Source organism: Microtus pennsylvanicus, chromosome 3, assembly GCF_037038515.1.
Source record: "Microtus pennsylvanicus isolate mMicPen1 chromosome 3, mMicPen1.hap1, whole genome shotgun sequence".
In the NCBI taxonomy this organism is placed as follows: domain Eukaryota; kingdom Metazoa; phylum Chordata; class Mammalia; order Rodentia; family Cricetidae; genus Microtus; species Microtus pennsylvanicus.
Window position 1 is genome coordinate 57069337 of NC_134581.1, and position 23954 is coordinate 57093290.

Genomic DNA, 23954 nt, shown 5'->3' on the forward strand with positions numbered 1-23954 from the left:
GCCTGCTAGCTCCACCAATCCTAGCTCCTGCTTCGCTATTGGCCATTCAGCGTTTTATTAGCCCATCAGGTGTTTTAGACAGGCAAAGTAACACAGCTTCACAGAGTTAAACAAATGCAGTATAAACAAAAGTCACACACCTGAAAATGACACTATGGGATTCAAAGAATTTAAGTTTAGAGCAAAGACTCTAACTTGGTGAAAATTGCAGTTCATGATAGCACCTGCGTAGATGGAGACTCAAGCCCAGCCGACTGGAGCGTGGGAGGTTACTCTAGGCTGTTCTAGAGAGTCCACGGGTAAAGTAGTTCATGGACTCAGGCATGCTGAAAGGAAAAGGGAGGGTTTTCTGAGGAAAATAAGATAGAACACATGAAAACCACAAAGAGAGTGATCCTAGAAGGTCTGTTCATCAGGGAGATAAGTCAGCTTGGTGGAGGGACATGGAAGAAAAACGGGCAGGTAGAGCAGGGGACAGACAGGGCAGGAGTAAAGTCTAAACTCACTTTCTTAGGAAGGAGGAAGTTCTGATGGCTTTGTGTCGGTTTGTGACTGAATGGAAACGGTGTTTGTAAAGATGACTCTGGAAGTGTTATCGCCAGCGGCTGGGGAGAGTCTAGAGACGAGCAGCTGGGTTACCAGCAGAGGCCCGTGTGTCATCAGATGGCTTATCTGTCACTCGTTTATTCAGCAAGCATGTATTGAACAGCTGTTATTTGCTAAGCATGCTTTTAGATACAGGAGCTGTGTCAGTTAGCCACAGACCTCGTCCTTCTGATGGGAGGTGTAGATCTAGAGGAAGATGTTCGCAGCGGGAAGTAAAAGGAAAACTTGATTTGAAATATCTGGAAAGAACCTCAGTGCGCGTGACATTAGATCGAGGTAAGAAGAATGAGACTCAAGAGTGACCCCAAAACTTTGGGGCCTGGGCCACTGAGAAGGTAGAGTTGTGTGGATCTAAAATGTTTGCAAAGGGAGAACAGTGGATGGGAAAATGGGCCGGGTTCTGCTGCTGCTGCCTCCTTCCTTCCTTCTTCTCTTCCTCCATCCTTTTTCTTCCTTCTCCTCCTCCTTCCTTCTTTCCTTCATCCTACTCTTCTTCTCCCTACTCCTCCTTTATTTTTTTTTTGTCAGAGAAAACAACTGGATTTAAAATTCAGTTTAATGAAAGCAGTTTCTTTTCAATACTGCAGTGTGTAATCTGAAGCAGTGTGGTGTCAGGACTTGCCCTCTGTTCCATGGATTGTCATTTGCAAATAGGCTAAATTATAACTGGCAGATTGGTCCACTTATTCTTTGAAAACAAAGACTCTATAGGGAAAATAAAGAAGGCTTCTTGGAGAAAAAAATATGGAGTTATACACCACTGAGGATATTGAGTCTTAGTTTGAAATTATAAGAAGCCACAGAGACACACCTGGAGGCCAGTGAGATGACAGGCAGGTCAGGAGCAGGTGGAGTCAGTGTATGTCAAAATGGCAAGCAAACATAAACATCTGGTAAGAGCCTCAGAGTGAAGGGATTGGCTAAAAGCCACCAGAGGAGGCATCTTTCACCAGTGAAATAATCCAATAGGTGAGCTCTCCTATCTTGGGTGAGCTCTGGCTTCATGTCTCATCAGATGAAAGGGCCGGGGTGTTATGTGAGGGCTGAAAAGAGCTAGCCAGTAGCAAGTGGAATAAAACAACATTTCTGGGAAGAAACCTTTTATCTGGCTCTCCTCTCTTGCCAAAGCAAGTCCTTTCCCCTTTCCCCTTATTAGGGTTCACTAGAAGAGTGGAAAAGGACCTGGACCAGGTCATGGGGTTGGCATCCACATGTGGCCATTGAGTACTTGCTTTCGGGTTCTATACAGTTGTATAATAATGGTCCTCCTCTCAGGAAGGTAGGAAGCCTGGCAGGTTTCTTGGATCCCCACAAGCCTGGAGGAGGTGGTGAGAGCATCCCTCGGACCTAGCTGTTAGAGTATGGCGCTAAAGTGGGATGCAGCTCGAGATGAAATAAGATGGATCAAGTACACTAGAACGGTACTCAGAGTGATTCTTCAGGGAATCCTGGGCTGTGCAATCTGCTTTGTGTATCATTTTCTGCAGACCACAGAAGACTCTGAACCCACGTCTGTTCATGACATTCTCTTAGGTCAAGTACAAGACAAGCCATGATCCTCCACCTGAGAGCAAAGAAGATACCATTCACAAGAATATGGCATTGCAGTTGTGCTCTTTAGTTTTTACTGTCAACCTGTCAGGACCTGGGGTTGCCTTGGAAGAGAGAGTCTTGACTGAGACACTGGCAGGACCAGGTTGGCCCATGGCCATGTCTCTAGGGAACTGTCTCAACTGTCTGTTGGCATGAGAGGGCCTGGCCACCCCTGAGCAGGAGGTCCCATATTTTATAAGAAAACTGGCTGAGCAAGATGGATGCTAGCCGGTTCCTAGTGTTCCTCCCTAGATTCCACTTTCAATTTCCATCTCCAGGTTCCTGTCCTGACTTCCCTCTGTGATGGACTGTAACCTGAAACAAACCCTACCTTCCCAAGTTACTTTTTGGTCCTGGTGTTTGTCACAGTCATAGGAAAGCCAACTGGGATACTTGTAAAGTAATTCCGAATTTATTTCTTATGCGAATAGAATCCTTATGTCTTCCCTGTACACACCTGGAGTCACCTTGCACCCATCTGTCTCCTGGTCATGGTTCTCAAACAGGTGATTTTCTGTTACTGCTTCCCAGTCAGAGGTGATGAGGTGTCAGAACCTGACGTCCCTAACACAGGTGATTTGTGCTTGAAATCCCTGGGGTGAGCATGCACCCGTGATCAGCACTCATTCAGCTGCACGGAGGGTCAGCCTCTGCATTGTAGTAATATGAAGAGGCGGGCTGCGTCCCCAACACCCCACCCGCCTGCTCGGCTAGCTTTTGCCCCGAAATAATTACACAGACACTGTATTCATTTAAACACTGCTTTGGCCCTTTAGCTCCAGCCCTTACTGGCTAATTCTGATATACCGATCAACCCATCTCTAATAATCTGTGAGCACCGGTCTTACCGGGAAGATTCTAGGTTGGAGCTTCATCGCGTGTGTCTGCCTGGGCGGGGGGCATGGCGTCTCTGCTGAGGCGTCTGCTCCTGAGAGAAGGCATTGGGATTAAAGGTGTTTGCTACTACACCTTGAACTCACAGAGATCTGTTTGTCTCTGCCTTCTAGGCACTGGGATTAAAGGCGTGTGCTACCACACCTTGAAGTCACAGAGGTTTACTTTAAGAATTTTAACTTAGTCTGCATATATTTTTAACACACTTTAAACCATTCAGAAATTTTCTCTGTCTTTGAATCTCTCTTTACTGTATATCACTCTTTTTCTGACCACATGAGTCTTTAATTTACCAAGCAATCTCAGTAGGACTAAAGGCGTGGCTTTGCCGGCTAGATGTAGCCCATTCCTTAGCTTTCCAGCCTCATGGCTGAGGTACTGGCTGTAGCCGTGTTTACTGCAACAACTCTATGGCATTTCAAGGTCCCTGCCAGCCAGCAAGCTACAACAGACAACACTCAAATCCTCTCTCAGTAGCCGGCCCTCCTGCCTCAAACAGTCAGAGTTTGCCCTGGCAGGATGGCCCAGAAAGCCGGCATTTTTAAACAACACAGGTTTGTTCCTGCTGCTGAGTCAGGAAAACCTCTCTTAGATTAGAGCGCTTGCTTGCCTCTAGCAAGCAGAGTAGACCAGAGAAATTGTTGCTATAAGAAACATGCTTTACTCTATTCTTTTCCAAGCTTTCTCAGGCTTTCTGTGGACTCAGCCCCACGTTGGGCGCCAAAATGTAGCGGCGTAAACGAATGCAGACAGTTTGTAAAAATATATATAGTTTTAATGTAGAAATCGACTTACAGAACCACCGTTCCCACGGAGACCAGGAAGAAGAGCCAGCACGGAGCACGCTCGCCAAATTTATAGGCAGACATTAGCCCGAGGCGAACACGCCCCCTAAGGGGCGGGACTTATCCCTACACTGCATGATGAAGAACCTGGTCCTAAACGTCCTGTTCCCTCTGGTTATGAAAGGCTAGAGCAAGCCATTGCACTGGGCTGAACCAGGGATGGGAACTGGTCGGTCAGACTGGCAGGAATCCCCGGTGTCTCTCAAACTAAGACTGCTGCAAATGTCCTGGGAAGTGAGTCCCTCTGAAAGGGGAAGCAGGCAGCAAACCCCCTGTAGGCCTCTGCTGCCCCTTTGCCAGAAAGGCACCGGTGCTGTGAGTACCCAAGAGTCAGCATTGCCCAGACCTCTGAGGCTTTCCTCTGCTAGACACACTGGAGAGGTGGGAAGAGGAAAGTGATTTAGATCAAATGCACCACAATTGTCGTCCCTCCTTGTCACCATGATCCCTGTCACTGCCAGTGTTTTCACAACACGTTACAGTTTGCATGACCTCCTTTAATGGTTTCTTCATGTGTGCGTAGGGCTGTAGATGTGTGTATGCACATGTATGTGTACAGAGGCCAGAAGAGGACTTCAGGCATCCTCTGTCACTCTCTGCCGTGTTCCCTTGAGAGTCTCTCACTAATTCTGGAGCTAGGCAGGCAGGCAGGCAAAGAGCCTCAGTAATCCTCCTGTCTCTGACCCCCAGCAATACTGAGGTTAAAGGTTCAGAGCTATGTCTGACTCTGTGTGGGCACTGGGGATTTGAACTCTGGTCCTCATGTTTGTGCATCAAGCACCTTTACCCACTGAGACATTTCCCTACTCCTAAGGATTTTCTCTCTTTTTGTTTTTGTCAAGACAGGATTTCTCTGTGTAAGAGCCCTGGCTGTTCTGGTCCTCCAACTCACAGAGATCTGCCTGCCTCTGCCTCCCAAGTGCTGGGATTAAAGGTGTATGCCACCACCACCCAGCCCCAAGGACTTTAAGCATAAGAAATTGATGCTTCCCCTTTCTCTAAGTCCAAGAGGTTGATATTTTCCCCATGAAGAAAGTGAGACTTGAGCGATAGAGGTAGCCGGTTGTAAAGGCCACATTCAAGTCCGGGCCAAATGTCTGCCATCTGGTACCCTCCTCTTACTCCATAGCTTGCTCTTCACAAATGTGGCTTTCCTTGTAACAACACTAGTTGCTACTACTCAAGAGGAAAATGTGGTGGCGGAGTCATACCAACGGTCAGTAGGTACACAAAGGAATCACTGACGCTGGCAAGTGCAAGGCTTTCCTGCCAGTCCTTCTAGTGATAAGGACATCATCAAAGGAGCTGTTTTAATCTGGGCAGCGGGACTGTTTTGTATAATTCACTCTGACCGCCACGCTGGCAGTGGTGCTGGGTGAAAATGCGCTGCTTGTACCCCTGTTGCTGCCGGACAGGCTTCCTGCTCACTATTCTTAATGGCCACGTGCCACTCATTGACACCAGCAGAATGGCTGCCATCTGGACCAGCACTGTCAGGAGCTTTCGCTTTATACACGATTGTGCTTGTGATTGAGGGGGGCGAGTAAACAAAAAAACAAATGAGTAGCAGTGAGGACCAGCAGACAGAAAGGAGGCTTCTCTCAACAGTGGTTGCGGATGGGGAAGGCTAGTCTACATGAGGGGCACTTGGATGTCTAAGAAGTGATAATAAACAGTGTCATAAATACCATTTACAGCAATCCACCAAGAGACTCCCTCTGGCAGGGCAGGGGCAGAGGTTCTTGTTTCCATGCTCTCCCCTAAGTCCCATAAGAAGCCATGTTTGTTGCGTACAAAACCAGCTTAGCTGAGAGGTAGAAAAGCTGCAAGCCAGCAGGGGCTGCGGGATGTCAGAAGCATGGTGGAGAGCACCGGGTTCTTGCTGCCTTGGATAACCCGTCTGGCCACATTTTCCTTCCTTAAAGATCTTTAGACATTTTTTTTGAGACAGATCTCAGACGAGTTGACCGAGCTTTGATTTGTGTGCTGATGTCTTGATTTCCCCTTCAGTTTGGGACATGGTTTTGCTAGTCAGGAATTCCAGGTTGCTATGTATTTTCCATGTTTTGAAGATTTCAGTCCACCTTTTCTTGCCTGCCTGGTTTGTGGAAAGAAGTGCCACTCGATCGGGACTCAGTTCCGCCCTCATGGTAAGCTGTGCTTTCTCTCTCGCAAGACTTCCCCTTTGTCTTTGTTTTTGTGCCTTGTGAATTCGATATGCCTAGCTTTAACTCTTGGTACTTATCCAGGCTGGTATTTCTGAGATTACTGGATGTTTCACGAATTTCAGCAAATTCCCAGCCATCACTACTCACTTTTCTTTTGTCCATTTCCAGGGTTCTCATTGGTAGGTGCCCCACGGTTCTTGAAAATGCTGCTGTTCTGCTCATCCTTTTTCGACCTCTACACTTTAGTGAATTTGCCCCTTTTTTGTATTGATAAACCTACCAGAGGCGTTGTTTATTTCGTACATTGTGTGTGGATGTAGCATTCTGCTTCGATTCCATCTCAGGTTATCAGGAGACACACTTATCCATTCAGTCTTGCATGCTGTCTCCCTTTTCCATTAATTCCTTAGCGTGTTAGTCATAGCTATTTTACATTCTGGGTTGGATAATTCCAAAATATTCACCATCACTAAATCAGTTTCTGGATCTTAATATGTTACTCTAAACAATATTTATTGTCCTTAGCATACTTCAGAGTTTCTGTCGGATATGAAGGTGTTGTAGGGGAATGGGCTACATAGACCTTCATTGCAAGGGGTCATCTGACTAGGAGTTATGCAGTGTTTACCCTTTGCTGTGACTATAGATCTCTGCATATTCAATTTCCCCCTGTATCTCTCTGTCTCCACTGTTGTCTCTGGGTTTCCTCAGAAGTTTTAGAGCCCAAACCCTGCAGTTCTTTCATCTGCATCCCTCCATTGCACAGGGGTTCTGTGGCGTCCATGTAAGCTGTGTGAGGAAGTAGTCTATATTCCTGTGGGAAGACCTTTCAGGTGCATGTGTGTCCCTGAGCTATCATCCGCACAGCTTTCTTTCAGCACTTCCTGCTTCTACCTTGGGTGAGACAAGAAGGCTAGATGGATTAGGATCACTATCTACGGTTCAGATGAAATCTTTGGTAAAATACTTTTCCCTGAGAGCTGTCTTTCAACACAAATGCACAAAAAGCAGAACCGCAGGAACATTTCAGAGTGGGTGTGTCCCTTCACTGGAAACAAGGCGGAGGGCTTTTCTCTCATCCCCACAGTGAGAAGATGATGTGGACCCTGAAGTAAAACATGGACCTTTAATTGATGAGCATCTCTGCAGTGAGCCCCCAGGAATTTGTCAAGCGGAGTTTAAGTGCCCTCCCCATGGCTGCAGCTGCTGCATTTGTGCTCGGGCTCCTGCTCAACTGCCCTGAGTTGTCAGTCTTTGCATCTTAGCATCTTGTTCTTTCACGGCAGCCTTTTGCCCAGTGATCACAGTCCTCTGGTGGATGCAGGAAGTGGTATTTTGTCTGCTTCTTGCTTATTGTAAGGATAGATGTGATGATATTCATCATCTCTAACATGTTAGAGAAAAATCCAGAACTCTAAGTTGCTCTTTAATGACAATTGTGTTTGTTTTTGTTTTTCAAGTCAGGGCTTTTCTGTTGCTTTGGAGCCTGTCCTGGAACTAGCTCTTGTAGACCAGGCTGGTCTCGAACTCACAGAGATCCACCTGCCTCTGCCTCCCGAGTGCTGGGATTAGAGGCGTGTGCCACCACCACCTGACCTTTAATGATAGTTGTACAAAAGTGGATATCATAGTAAAACTGAGAGATTGAGTTATATTGTTGGCCATATTTTATTCATTTTGATTATTTGACCATGTTATAGAAATTGAACCTGCATTTATATGTAAAAATTAAGTATAATATGAGACATATATCCTCATTCTTAGAATTTTACATTGCTCTAGAGCAATCTACTGCTTAGTAAGGAAAACTCTTCACCAGCTCTGCTTTTAATCTTTGCAACTATTAAATCTGCAGAGATGTAAAGAATATATTTACCATTGGCTATCCTATCATTTGATTTATTGAACAAAATACAGCACTACTCTCTCTCTCCCAAGATGTGCTTTATGTCTAACAACTGTGTCAACTGTTAGTTGTATAAGCAGAGCCAGAGCTGGTGTTTTTTTTTTTTTTTTTGAGACAGGGTTTCTCTGTGGTTTTTAGAGCCTGTCCTGGAACTAGCTCTTGTAGACCAGGCTGGTCTCGAACTCACAGAGATCCGCCTGCCTCTGCCTCCCGAGTGCTGGGATTAAAGGCGTGCGCCACCATCGCCCGGCCAGAGCTGGTGTTTTGTTAGTGCTTCAGGGTCCATATCAGATAGGAAAATTCTTGTGCTTAATTAAACAGCTGCGGGTTAGAATGGCCACACTGCTAAGGACTGCCCTGGTCCGCTGGAGTCACCAATAGTGACTCCATACTAAGTAGGAAGCATTTTTTAACATTCCGATTTGAGCACTTTTGGAGCTACAGCAGATTTTAAACCCCTTTTCTGTTTACTTAGGATGCTTCCAACTGTACTTGACCAGAAAGCCTATACGTTCCCCATGGAGCCTGAGGATAAACTTTGGCGACCTCAAAAGCATCACGGTTCATTTTCACATGGCCTTACAAGAGCAAAGGTAGGAGCCTATGAAACAGGCAGCCAGTGGGGAAGGCAGGTGGGGGAGGGGTGAGGCCAGAGGGAGGGGAGGCCAGGGTATGAGGTTCCTTCAGGGATAATGAAAACATTCCAGAGTTATATAGTGGTGAGGGTTTACAACTCTGTAAATGCACCACTGAATGTACACATTCAAAAAGGGAACCTGCTAGTAAATAAATTATATCACAACAAAACTGCTAATTTTTTTTCTAAGGTGGCATTTCTAGTATTTGGTGGTGATTGTGGTGGAGAAGGTTTCATTCAGCTTATACTTCCACATCACTGTTCATCATCAAAGAAACCAGGACAGGAACTCAAATAGGGCAGGAACCTGGAGGCGGGAGCTGATGCAGAGGCCATGGAGGGGTGCTACTTACTGGCTTGTTCCTCACGGCTTGCTCAGCCTGTTTTCTTATAGAACCCAGGACCATCAGCCCAGGAGTGGTACCACCCACAATGGACTGGGCCCTCCCCGATCAATCACTAATTAAGAAAATGCCTCACATGCCTGTTTTTTATTTTAAAACATGATAAAATAAAATATAATAAGATAAAGCAAAAGCCATCATATTGCAGTTAGACACGACAACCCCACAGGAGGAAAGGATTCCCAAGAGCAGGTACAAAAGTCAGAGACCACTGTTCTCACCGTTAGGAGTCCCATAAAAATACTAAGCTAAATGTTATAATATATACACAGAGAGCCTAGGGCAGACCCATGTAGGCCCTGAGCTCACTGCTTCAGTCTCTGTGAGAAAACTGCTAAAATTTTAAAAAGAGTAAATATTTACATTGTGTTTTTAATTTTTTTCCTTTTTTTATTACTTAAAAAATACCAATCCAAATTCCACCTCCCTCCCCTCCTCCTAGTTTCCTCCCTCTCCCTCCACAGACACTACCCCACCCCTTCATCCCTAAGGGGGTGCCATGCACCCCTCTCTGTGGAAAGTCCAAGGCCCTCCCTACTACGTCAAGGTTGAGCAAGGTTTACATCCAAAGAGAATAGTATCCCATGAAGCCAGTATATGCAAGTAGAGACACATCTCAGTGTCAGTATCAGTGGGCCCTCAGTCTGCCCCAGCTGTCAACCCCCTTCAGAGGAGCTTGGTTGTTCCCATGCTTGCTCACTCCCAGTCCAGTTGGAGTTGGTGAGCTACCATTAGCTCAGGCAGACTGTCTCAGTGGATGGCCCTTTCATGGTCTTGAGTTCCTTGCTCATACTCTCATTCCCTCCACTCTTCAACTGGATCTTGGGAGCTCAGTCCAGTGCTCCGATGTGGGTCATTTCCTCTGTCCCATCTGTTGTTGGACGAAAGTTCTATGGTGATATTTAAGATAATCATCAGTCTGACTACAGTTCAGACAGCCTCTTCTCTATCTTCAAAACATATAAAGAACTCAAGAAATTACATTGTGTTTTAAATTAGGTAATACAATACATATTTTGGTCTGTTTCTATAATTTGATGTTACTGTTGTTTTGGATGTGTCTATAGCACAGTTAATTTCTCAGCAAAAGAACTTTCTTTAGAAGTAAATCAGTCAAAGCACACTTTTTTCCAAACAGAGCTCAGAAGGAACATGTTCTGCTTCTCTGCTGAGCACGTTTTTCAGCTGTAGGAACTTCTTGGTGCAATCTTGGGGGTCTTAGGGAACCACGTGATCTGCAGATAAAGATGCTTTGGCTTCCTCTTTTCTCATTTGCTGCCTTGATCCCTGCTGGTGGTCTGTTGAGTAGAAATGGAAAAAGGAGACATCTTGTCTTGTTCACTGCTTTAGTGGAAATGACTGGAGTTCTCCACTTATCAAGGTATTGGCTTTGGGCTTGCTGTAAATTCCTTTACTATGCTGAGATATTGTTGTCCATATCTCTATTCTCTCCAGGAGATGATCCTTTCATCTATTTATGTGGTGGATTATGTTTATTGATTTATGCATATTGAACCATCCCTGAATGTCTTGGATGAAGCCAACTTGATCATGGTTGATACTCTTGTTGATGTGTCATAGAATTGGATTTATTAATATTCTATTGAGAAGTTTTTCACTTTTGTTCATCAGACATTTTAGCCTAAAATTTTCTTCCCTTTCCCTTTTTTCCTTCTTTGTTTGGCTTTGGTATCAGGGTAATTCTGGCTTGGTGGAAGAAATCTGGTGATTTTCTGTCCTTTTCTATTTTACAATACTCTGGAGAGTATTGATGAAGTTCTATGAAGGTCTGGTAGAATTCTGTACTAAATTTATCCGGCCCTGGGCTCTTTTGGCTGGGAGACTTTTAGTTACTACTTCTGTCTAACTGGGTATTATGAGTTTATTTTATTTAAATTATTTACTTTTCTAGGCTTAGGTAGTTTGTATGTTTTTTGTTTTGTTTTTGTTTTTGCTTGTTTTTAAAGAGCTGATGAGGTCTCTGGCTTTGCCTCCATGGAGTGTTTTTTAGTTTGGTTCTGATTCCCTTTGTGTTAGTCGGTTCAGTCGCCTCCAACAGAAGATCACAGACCAACATGAAAGAAGTCTGCCTCTTCTAGCTACTGATGCTACAAGGCCCAATTCATATGCTGGCAGATCGGGTATGTGATGAGGGCCTATTTCCTAGTTTGGCACTACCTACGTTCCTGAGGCTCCACCCTTATGATCTCCTCACTGAGCATAGGCCTTGCCTCCTGACAGCAGCACACCAGGGCTAAGCAGATCAGCAGAAGCTGTGGGGAAGGAACATGCAGTGTGTACTGATCATCCCAATCATGCAGTGTGTACTGGCCATCCCAAGCTTGCAGTGTGTACTGGCCATCCCAAGCATGCAGTGTGTACTGGCCATCCCAAGCATGCAGTGTGTACTGGCCATCCCAAGCATGCAGTGTGTACTGGCCATCCCTAACAAGTCATAGGTCATTGCCCTTGGGACTTTGGAAATACCAACATGTCTAATGTTCAGGACAATCCTAGAAGGAGGCGTTGTCATTATCGTCAGCTTATTTGGAAAGAGACCAAGGTACATGATGCTAGATATGTTGTGTAAGAACTCACAGCTTAGAGTGTCTGAGTTGGGATTCGGAACCCAGAAATGCAGGGCCACAAAGCCCACTGTGGTATTCTTTTTATGACAGCTTTATTGACTTCAAATGCCCATATCATAAAGCTCTCTACAGTGCTTAGTTGGGTGGCATTTTAGCATATCTACAGTTACAGTCGGGGAAGAAACCCTTCCTATAACTATAACTGCTTATATTACCTGAAGGCGTAAGTCACAAACAATGCCACACCAGTTTGGAATTATGATTAATAGGGTGGTATTTATTTAAAGGGGAAAAAACTTACAGATCACTGTCCCAGACAACAGCCCTCTGCACAACCAGGGAGTCTAGTCACCAGCAGAGCAGGAAGTGAAGAGAGAGAGGAGAGGGAAGTGGCCGCTTTTTTAAAGGGAGAGAGACCACGCCCCAGTGGGCTGGTATCTCAGCAGCTATAGGCTGGAGTGGAAGGACCTCCCACAACACCTCCCCCTTTTGTTTAAGTAAGAGAGTTCTAAACCTACTATGAAATTATATACAATAAGTACAAATATCCTATTCTAACTAGCTTAGGTCTTGTATAATAAATAACTTGGCCAAGTCATGAGAGAAAAGTAACTACATTTATATAGTCTTCAACCCCATCGAAGATCTGAGAAGGGAAATAATGTTACCTGGGTAATTAGAAAGTTCAGTAAAACAACTTCCAAAACATGCAACAAATCACAGAGACAACTAGCTACCTGGGCAATCACCCAAAGTCACGTTAGCAGCATTGAAGCAACCAACTTTGGCTAAGGCCTAACATAACTGACATACCATTTTCAAAGGCAAGCAACTTTTCAAAACTATCTTACCCTGTCTTGGCAGGATATGACAGTCCTGTTTTATCCATTGATGCATGCTCTGTATCTTTGTCAGTGGTTGAGGTATGGGCATTTCTTTGCCCAAAGGCCAGTTCTGCCAAAAAGAAAGGCTCCAGGTGGAGTGTCTTTGGTGCTCAACATTCTCTCGGGAATAAAGCGGTGTTGCCAGGAGCAATTGTGTCTCACTACCACAAAACTCTGAGTTAGATTAAAGGCCATTTTCTACAGCTCTTTGAAGAAGTTGAAGATTATCTATCTATACTGAGTATAATCTCTATATATCTAAAGAACCTGATTAGTCTAATTATAAATGACAAACTTAGATGACTATTAATCTATATAATTCTCAATATCTATCTAACTTAAAGACTAAGAAAATAAATGACTGTGAAACAAATGAGGACAATGACCTCCAAAGATAAACAATGTACAAATATACATTGCAATATGGTAAATATATATCATTACACAAACATTATATAAGTATCTTAATCAGAGGTAAAAATGTACACTGCAATATGGTAAATATATACAATATATATATCAATACAATATATGTCAATACATAAAAAATGTTTTAAACAGAGGTAGAAACATGCATGCATACAATAGTCAATATAATTTAACTTTGTATCAATATACAAGAATCTATACCAATATATTTGTCTAAAAACAGTAACTCACAATTACAAATCTATTATCCCATCATCCCTCTTATTTTTCTTTTCAAAATGATCCCTGAGCTTATAAAATTCCTCCCCCAACCCTCAATCGTATACTAATTATAATCAACCCCTAAATGATGTCCCTAAACCCAAGGGCAAACTTTACTGGGAGAAGGGACGTCATCCTCTAGAACTACTTCCAGCTGTCATGGGGGCGATGTTCTTTCTGGGGGATCCTGTGAAAGTAAAATGATGGTTAAATTTCAAGATTAATGTCTTTTAAAATTGCCAATAGTCTCTGTGTATTTTGTGCAGGTCTGGCCAAAATGTTGTATAAGATGTGTACCATTTCAGCTAACCAAGTTGGAACTGTCTTGTGCATCTGGTACCCAAAGCAGGTCTTGTAGTGGCGCTATCAGTATAATGACGTCATATCAACCAGGTGGAGTTGTTGTTATGGGGCCCCATCTTCTTCCTGGAAACTTCAAATGTCACTTCAGGAAAAACTCATTGTTCATTGTGAAAAACTTAAACATTAATCATATAGACAGATATAGACATATATATATATATTCAATGAAAGGCATGATAGATATATTCAATGAAAAGTATGATAGATATGAAGAAAAGCAAAGATGTTTTCTAAGCTCATATTTCTTTCTGTCCCATATCATGGCTCTTGACATGAGACAGAAACTCCAGAAACTCTGGGTTTTTCTCTTACTAACAGGCTTGGAATTGGAGAGGGACTGAGCCAGAGTCCAACTTCAAAACCAGCTTTATAAATTTAGAAATATGGTTTAATATATTTTACTTACACAACCCATTCAGTTTTCTTGATATTTCCTATTGGGCAGGTATTTTTCCATCTGTCAGTATCCAAACATCCAGGGTCCCTTGAATTTTTCAAATATGAGTGTTTTCCTGTGGAGATAAGAACAGAACCCTGCCCCCATTCTATATGTTTTTCTTACCACCTGTATGCATATCATCATTGTGGATGAGTTGTCATTTCTCCTTTCCAAGAGGTTTCTCCTCTTCAAATCAAAACTTTATTAATTTTGATGGTATCCACAATTTTTCTTCTCCTGTGGAAACAAGAGCAAAACCCCTTCCCCAACGTAGCACATCTCCTGGCTTCCATTGAGAGGTCAGCACATCTTTGAAATAAATTGGTTGATTTAGGTCAGCAGACTTTTCCATTATCCAATGTCTTTCTACTGCTGTCGTTCCTTTCTCATTAGCGTTAAGAAAATTCAAGGTTAATAAAGCATTATGTAATCTATTTCTGGGGGTATTTTCGGTCCCTTTCTGTTTGTTCAGCATATCCTTTATAGTACGATTTGATCTTTCTATAAATGCCTGGCCTGTAGGATTATTTGGTATACCTGTAATGTGTTTTATATTATAATAATCAAAAAAGCATTTCATTTTCTTAGATACATATGCTGGACCATTATCTGTCTTTATTTGTGCAGGTATACCCATGATGGCCATAACTTCCAATAAATGTGTGATTACTGAATCAGCCTTTTCTGAGCTCAGGGCAGTAGCCCATTGAAAACCTGAATACATGTCTATGGTGTGGTGTACATATTTTAATTTACCAAATTCCATAAAGTGGAACACATCCATCTGCCAGATTTCATTTCTCTTAGTACCCTTTGGGTTACTCCTTGCAGGCAACGAATGGTGTTTGATTATAGAAAGAACAAATAGGACATCTCTTTATAATGTCCTTAGCTTGTTGCCAAGTAATGGAAAATTCTTTCTTTAGGCCTTTACTATTGACATGATGCTTCTTATGAAATACTGAGGCCTGCAACACACTTCCAATCAATAATTGATCAATCTCAGTGTTGCCTTGGGCTAGAGGACCAGGCAGACCTGTATGGGACCGGATGTGTGTTATGTACATCAGACAAAGCCTGTTCCTGATTATGTCTTGTACCTGGATAAACAATGAAGTCAACTCTGTGTCATCTGGTATAAATTCAGTGGTTTCAATATGCAAGATAACTCTTTCTGCATATTGTGAATCTGTAACTATATTAAGAGGTTCTTTAAAATCCCTTAGCACCATAAGAATGGCATATAATTCTGCCTTCTGGACACAATTATAAGGGCTTTGTTCTACCTTACTCAATTCATCTGACTTGTAACCTGCTTTCCCTGATTTATTTGCATCAGTATAGAACGTACGGCCCCCAGTTATTGGAGCATCACGTACAATTCTAGGAAGAATCCAAGAAGTTCTTTTTTTTTTTTTTTTTTTTTTTTTTTTTTTAAAAATTATTTATTTATTTATTTATTTAGTATGCAATATTCTGTGTGTATGCCTGCAGGCCAGAAGAGGGCACCAGACCCCATTACAGATGGTTGTGAGCCACCATGTGGTTGCTGGGAATTGAACTCAGGACCTTTGGAAGAGCAGGCAATGCTCTTAACCTCTGAGCCATCTCTCCAGCCCCAAGAAGTTCTTTTTATGAGGTTAAGTCTACCACTTTTGGGATAGTTGCTATTAATTTCTCCCCCCCCAAAAAAATTAGCACAAGCTCTTTGCCACGGTTCATTGTCTTCCCATAACTTTTTTATTTCTTCAGTAGTAAAAGGCACTATAATTTCTGCTGGGTCTATACCTGCTAGTTGACGAAGTCTCAGCTTACCTTTTATAATTAATTCAGAGACTTTTTCCACATAAGTTTTTAATTTTTTACTTGGTTTATTAGGTATAAATATCCACTCTAAAATAATATCTTCCCTCTGCATTAGAATCCCTGTAGGAGAAATTCTGGAAGGCAATATGACTAGGATGCAGCTAAGATTTGGGTTCACCCTATCCACATGTGCCTCCTGCAATTTTTCCTCAATCATTGTCAGTTCCTTTTCTGCTTCAGCTGTCAGTTTCTTGGACTATTCAAATCTTTATTACCATCTAAGGTTTTGTTTAAATGAACTATTAGATCAGGTGTTATCCCAACAGCTGGTCGTAGACTGGAAATGTCTCCTAACAATCTTTGAAAGTCATTAAGAGTCTTTAACCGGTCTCTCCTAATTTGTGCCTTTTGCGTTTTAATTTTCTCTAACCCTATTCTGTAACCTAGGTAATTAATAAAATTTCCTCTTTGAATCTTTTCAGGGGCAATTTGTAATCCCCACCTAGGCAAGACTTTCTTTACTTCTTCAAACATCCTTTCTAAAGTATCTTTATTTGAATCAGATAACAAGATGTCATCCATGTAATGATAAATTATGAACTTGGGGAATTGTTTACGAATTATTTCCAATGGCTTACTTACAAAATATTGGTGCAATGTAGGACTATTGAGCATACCCTGTGGGAAGATAGTCCATTGATATCTCCTATTAGGCTGAGAATTATTATAAGTAGGCACTGTGAAGGCAAATTTTTCTCTATCCTTTTCTTGTAACGGTATAGTGAAAAAACAATCTTTCAAATCAATAACTATAAGAGGCCATCCTTTTGGTAACAGAGAAGGCAAAGGAATTCCAGATTGTAGTGGACCCATAGGTTGAATTACTTTGTTGACAGCTCTTAGATCTGTCACCATTCTCCATTTACCAGATTTCTTTTTTACAACAAGGACAGGAGAATTCCAAGGGCTGGTTGATTCTTCAATATGGTGAGCATCTAGTTGCTCTTGCACCAGCTGTTCCAATGCCTGTAGTTTATCTTCAGCTAGAGGCCACTGTTTGATCCATATTGGCTTCTCAGTTAGCCATTTTAAAGGTAGGGCTGTTGGTGCCTCTAAAGGTTTGGTATTTGCTGTATGTTCTTTTACAGCCTGAATGGCTGGTGACCTTTTTCCATAATACCTCATCATATCTTTCCCAGAATTATGAGTTCCTGGAACTACAGGAATGTTAATCTGGGTATTCCATTGCTGTAGCAGGTCATGGCCCCATAAATTTATGGCAATATTGGCTATATATGGCCTTAGTCTTCCTATTTGCCCTTCGGGCCCTATGCATTCAACCCATCTTGTGCTTTGTTTTACACGAGATAGGGTTCCAATTCCCAGGAACTGAACATCTACCTCTTGAAGAGGCCAATTCGAATGCCAAGATTCTGGGGTAATGATATTTACATCTGCACCTGTGTCTAATAAGCCTTCAAAAAAAGTGCCATTTATACAGACTCTTAGCTTTGGTCTTTGATCGTTAATAGAAGTCTGCCAAAATATACGTTTACTCTGTCCTACTGGGTTTTTTAACTCATCCTCCATGCGTAACTCATCATTTAGACCAGTATTACTTTTTACAGCAGAAATTGGAGCTTTTAATTTTCTTGATGAGGCACGTTCTCCACTGTGACTGGGAATGACTGGGCCACTGTTGGCTTGGGGCCTTCGAGAGGCCCCTCAAGGAGTTTCCCGATGATATCGGATTGCCCTGTCTGTCTGTTGTTGACCTGCATTCGTTGGACCAATGCCGTCCTTTACCGCATCTCCTACATATACCTGAAGGCCGAGGTCTCCTATTTTTGTCATTCCCAGAAGAGATATTATTCCTAGAAATTCTTTGCCTGCAATCCCTTTGCAAATGTCCCAATTTACCACAATTAAAACACCTGGCAGTTTTATGTCTCCTCATTGCTTTGGAAATCACTTCTCCTACCCAAGATTCATCATTATAGCTAAACGTCTCAACATTCATCGTATGCTGAATCCATTCATCCATAGGTGCTGATCTAGACTTTAAAGGCCCAATTATCTTTTTGCATTCTATGTTTGCATTCTCAAAAGCTAGAGATTCAAGAAGTATTCGTCTAGCTTCTGGGTCTGTTACCCCTATGTCCAGAGCCTTAATTAATCTTTGCAAAAAGTCAATAAAGGGTTCTCTCTGTCCCTGCCTAATTCTGGTAAATGATTCAACCCTTTTTGCTGGATCTTGTATCCCATTCCAAGCATTTAAAGCTGCTTGGTGACATAGACACAGTACTTCATCGTCATAAAGAGCTTGGACTTGTGGATCAGCATATTCTCCTGCACCAAGAATTTGATCTTGGGAAACCTCAACACCTTTTTCTCTTCCTTGCTGTTCCATATGTTTGGATTCTTCTCTGAAATAAATTCCAAACATCAAGGAAGGTCCATTATCTAAAACTGCAGACACTAACTGATGGAAATCATGGGGGGTAGCTCTAGCATTAGAAGCCCAAGTCCTTATCATTTCCTTTACATATGCATTGTGCAAGCCAAAATTAACAACAGCTTGCTTAATTTCTTTCAGATCATTCATTGCTATTGGCGTCCATCTAGCTTCTTTGACTCCCTTTGAGCCTTTAGAAGTTGATGTTTTGTCAGAATTAAGTATAGGGTATGTCGCTAGAACCCTGGGTAAGCCAGTTCTAATAGCTGGTGGAGGCATTGTATCCTGTCCTTGTGCCTCCTTACTCTGTTCACCAGCTCTAATAATTTCTCCAATCTTTTCAAATCTTTTTATCATTGTCTCTCTTAAATCCTGAATCTCCTGACCTGTATATGTTTCCAGTGATTTCACTGAGGTATCAATTTTTTGGTCCCCATTCTGCACCTGTGATTCCAAAGCTTTAATTTTTTCTTCAAAGATAACATGTCCTCCTTAAACTTTTCTTGTATATCATGTAGATTCCCATCTTGGAGGTACATTCTGTCTCTTACCTTATCAAAACTTTGTGATAAAGTCTGAAGGTCAAATTCAACAGCCTGAACCCTTTCAGGTAACTTTCTAATACCCTTGGATATGGAGTCAATTTTGTCTGTCATAGTATCCACTTGTTCAGATAACCTCTGATTTTCAATAATTTTAATCCTGTCAATTAGTTGTTCATTATTAGTTCGTAAAGATTCTATCGTTCTTAGGAGTGCCATATTCTTCCTTAATGATAGAATATGGAAAAGAAAACTGAAACCTAGTAACAAGCAAATTAAGGTATCCCCATAATCATATAAACCTTGTATGAAGTAATCCATTGTATTAGTAAATATAAACTTACTAATCCATTGTATTAGTGAAAACAAAGCAGTAAAATTTGCATTAGAAACAAAAACTGCCATATTACCCATTATCCAGCAGGTGGCACTGTTGCCGAGTCGCGATGAAAACGGGGTCCTGTTTCAGTGCCTTAGTAGATGTTAAAAACTGGAAAATGCGAGTTTCTCAACAAAGTAAATGTAATTAAATCAATTCCATAGACAGAACCAGAAACCCAGTATCCATGGGTAGAGAAGAGCAACCTGGAAGCCGCTTATGCCTCCACGTGACAGAGTCACCCTGAGGGGTTGCAGCTTTTGGCAACTGGCAACCGCATGCTCTGGTTCGCGCCACTTAAGAGCTGTGCTTGCAAGGGAGATTTAAAAATGATTCAGAAAAGAGCAAACCACGTGGGCGGAGACTACGCGGGCCTGTGGAGTTTAAATCCACGTGGGGAGGCAGACGATAGGGTGTGTGGGGACTGGAAGTCAATCTGAGGTGTCTAAAGGGAAAATATAAAGAACTGCAGCAAGAAAAGCCAGTGCGTGATGATTTATGTTAAGCTGCTGGCTCCATGCACAAGACACAGGCCACAAGGCCGCCGCAAGGCACAGGCCTCGGCTGAGGAAGGGAGGGCTCGCGCCAATCCGAATGCGCGGCCGGCAGCCGAGCAGGGGAAGGAGAGGTCCTAAAACCAACCAAATGTTGGGCACCAATTGAAGGCGTAAGTCACAAACAATGCCACACCAGTTTGGAATTATGATTAATAGGGTGGTATTTATTTAAAAGGGAAAAAACTTACAGATCACCGTCCCAGACAACAGCCCTCTGCACAACCAGGAAGGGAGTCTAGTCTCCGCCGGAGCAGGAAGTGAAGAGAGAGAGGAGAGGGAAGTGGCCACTTTTTTAAAGGGAGAGAGACCACGCCCCAGTGGGTTGGTATCTCAGCGGCTATAGGCTGGAGGAGCGGAAGGACCTCCCGCAACAATTACCTTCCATTTTACTTGATGACACTTGCCACAGATGCAATTGGCTAGTGAACTGCATGGCTATTCTTTTCTTTTTAAAGGTTTGTCATTCTTTTAGATTACAAGCTCAATGAGTATAGAATCTTTGCCGGTTTGTCTATTGCTGTACCATGCCAGAGACTCTCCATAAGTATTTTTTTGAATGAGTAAATGAAACCACCACAGAGACCACCAAAGCTGTACAGGCTCATGCCCAAGTTAGGCATCCATGCAGGCTACTCTGCACTCACAGGCAGCCCGCTGGTGCCTCTGTCATGGCAGGGCAGCCCACTCGTGCCTGTCATGTCTGGAAGGCCAGCTCGTGCCTCTGTTGTGGCAGGGCAGTCAGCTTGTGCCTCTGTCATGGCACTTGCTACATTTGACCCAGACTCTGTGGATTGCCAAGGATTGTTAAGGACATGTTGGGATGGGGAAGGATAGGTCAGGTCTCTGTGGCACAGACCTTTGAGTCAGAGGAGACAAATCTTCAATAGGAGAAGAGCAGCCACGTTAAATGTTGCAGAAAAAGAAACAGCGTGCTGCGGTAGGGAAGCTCACACTTCCATCTTCCTCCTGTTCAGCAGCTGCTGCCTCTAGAACATTTCTAGGGTTTTTGTTTGTTGAGGTGTGTATGTGTTTTCTGCTAAGAAACCTGGGAAGGGCCTCAGTTGGTTTACAAGACCAGAGAATGGAGGCCTCCAACTTAGAAAAGCAACAAAAGTATCTGAGATTAGGACTATTGTAAAATGGATAATTGTTATTATTATTCCATAGGAAAATTAAACATTGGTCAGATATTTGTTTTTTCTATAAGAGTTTTGAGTCCTGGTAAATGACCATGAATATAAAGACAAGGAAATACATGCTAATGGGTGCAGCGCTGTGTTCTCTGGACTAGGGGAGCTCTGTTCAGAGAGGGGTGTGGATGTCTCCCACCCTGACATGCTTTATCCCTAGATATTGATGACATCTGCGTAATGGCACATGCCTTTAATCCCAGCACTGAGGGTCAGAGGCAGGTGGATCTATGAGTTCAGGGCCAGTCTGGTCTACACAGAGAGTTACCAGACAGCCAGAGCTAGATTCTATTTAAAAAAAAAAAAGGTGTATCTGCAGCCAGGTGCCAGGACAGCAGGCTCCTGCACCAGTGGGAAGCCTGGACTTGTAAGTCAGTGTAAAATCCAACTGGGTGATTCCAACCTTTGATCATCGACTTTTAAACCAGGCAAAGCCCAGTTGCTTTTTCTTACTGTCTCTCTCTCCCCAAAGTGAATAGCTGGTTTTGGAATTCTAATTCTTGCCAAAAAAGTTTAGATGACAATTAGAAGTGGCTCAGCTGTAATTAAGGATCACACTAAGAATTGTATCTTAAGCTTTTTAATATATGAAAATCTTAAGTCGTTCAAAATAACTGACAATTTCAAAAAATTATAGGAGCAGGTTCACCTTTTAAAAGGATTCCTCTTGAAATAAATATAGAAGCAGTGATGAAATATTAGTGAGTAAACTTGGACTCGAAAGCCTTATTTTCAGAACTACAGATGCATTTCCTGTCGCCGTGAGAGTAGCAGTGTGAAGAGGGAAGAGCCACTTAGAGGCACAGTCCATCTTGGCAGAGTGTGAGGTCATGTCCTGCAGGAAGTGGAGAGAATGCAGCTGCTCAGTCTGAGACCCCGGCCCGAGGGATGGTGCCACCTCAGGCAGGATGGTTCCCTCTTCCCGTCAGATATCTAGACACACCCTCAGTGACACAGGTGCATTTCCATGGTGATCCTATAAGCAGTCAAGTTGACACTGAAAAGGAACTATTACAATAGACACTGTGGATAGAATCAATAGTCTCCAGACTTGTGTCTTAGAATACTCCATTTTTCTCTAAATTCATCAGCCATACATAATTTACCAACAATGCATGCTTACTACAACAGTAACAAATGAAAAACAACACAGAGATGCTGGACCAAAGCTAACCTCCTTGTCCCCATTCTCCACCAAACTGCCTGGCCTATGTGTTTCTCCAGATGGTTATTTTGTTTGCAGTAATACACCTAGGACATGTACAAAAGCAAGTAAATAGGATTTGGATTAAGTGTAGATTTTTAAATTTTTACTGGATGATAATGGTTTTGGACAGTCTCTCCATGTAACCCAGGCTAGCCTCTTACTCATTGTATCTTGACTCCCCAGTGCTGGTATTTTAACTGAGTACCATTAGGCCCAGATGAAGCATTATATTTTGAATATAAATAAAAATAAAATATCTTCTTTGTACACAGATGCTATATAAAAGTATGTTCCCATAATTATTCTCAAAATATATGCAATTTCAAAAATAAAGAACTTTGAGATAGCACAGTTTAACCTGCAATATGATATATTTCCGATTTTTTCCTGTTGAATATTTATAACAAACAGAAGAATGTGACCTTGTAGGTTCTAGGGTTGAGTTTGAAGAGCTTAAAGCAAGTAAGAAATATCTTTGGTGGTTATTTTTGTTATATATATGTATGAGAGGTTTTCTTGTTTGTTTGTTTATCTCTAAACTCTTTCTGGTGTCACATACCTGCAGTCTCCATGCCTTGGGAGGATGGTCAGGAGAAACATTTGAGCCAGGGAGTTTGAGGCCACCTTGGACTTCATAAAGAGATTCTGACTAAACCAAAACCAGACAAACAGCAATGACAGCAGCCAAGTGTGATGCCACATGCCTGTGTAGGAGTTGGAGGCAAGGGGATCAAGGCTAGCCTGAGTTAGTGTAGCAAGTCTGAAGTTACCTGAGTTACATGAGACCCTGTCTCAAAACAAACCCAAAGTATAAAAGAAAAGAAAAATTTCGTTGTTGTTCATTATATATTTGGTTTTGTTTCAGTATAGAACTAGTAGATTTTGCCCAGGAGATCTCAAACAGACCAGAGCCCCAGGATAATGTTTGATGTTTATTATGGTCGCACTACTCGACCGCATAACTGCCAGTGTACCCCTTTGAGAAGCAGTGGATTGTACGTCTTCAATTTCCTTACCAGATGTCTCAGGAGACCCTTTATGTGGCTGTCACTCTGCTGGGTGCTGTGGGAGGAGTGTGTGGAAGGAGTTCCCAGGCAGAGGACGCTGCATTCATAAAAGACTGGGGGCAGCAGGGCACGAGTAGAATGAGAAGTGAATAAGCTCCAGCCTGATTGAGTGGCGGATGAGGCGAGCTAGGCACTGCAGTCTGATCAGAATGTACTCTTCTGAACTTGGCTGAGAGTCTGAGCAATGTGTAGGGTGATGGGGAAAACAGAGGCTTTCAGCATCCACACAACGATAACCCAGCCCTCCATCCGGAGGTGTACAACAAATGAGCTGTTCTGGGGTGCTGTGGGACATCTCCACCAGAACACACAGCCCACATGATTCCAGCCTTTCTGTAGGAGTGTCTGTCATTTCATCCCCCAGTGCCCCAGGAAGGTCAACCCCAAAGCGATGCCAAGCATGGCATAACATAATAAGAAAACAGTATGTGAACGGCCACCTTCTCTGCTTACATTTTATAGTTGTTAACCTCGAACATTTCTGCTTCATCTATTTCTCCTGAAGTGTTTTAAAGTACAGACCCATTGACATCTCACCTCTTAATGCTTTCAGCATGCATTTTTAAAATGAGCTTTCCCCCACTTACAGTACCGTTATCACACCTAATGCAGTCAACAGAGCTTGTGGATATAATACATCTCAGCTCATACTTAGATTGCCCCCGTGAGTCCGCAGATGGCGGACATGGAGGTTTTCCTGTTGCATTTCACTTCTAAAGCAAGGACACTTCAGC

The 23954-nt window shown here is 42.7% G+C and overlaps 1 protein-coding gene across 1 annotated transcript in view; it reads left to right on the top strand.

Moving 5' to 3' along the window:
• The window catches only part of LOC142846752 (IQ domain-containing protein H-like), a 45224-nt gene that overhangs the window by 13126 nt on the left and 8144 nt on the right, over positions 1 to 23954 (top strand). Inside the window, exon 5 of the mRNA XM_075967569.1 lies at positions 8488 to 8605. Coding sequence (XP_075823684.1) covers positions 8488 to 8605 — 118 coding nt within the window. The remainder of the gene's footprint in view (positions 1 to 8487; positions 8606 to 23954) is intronic.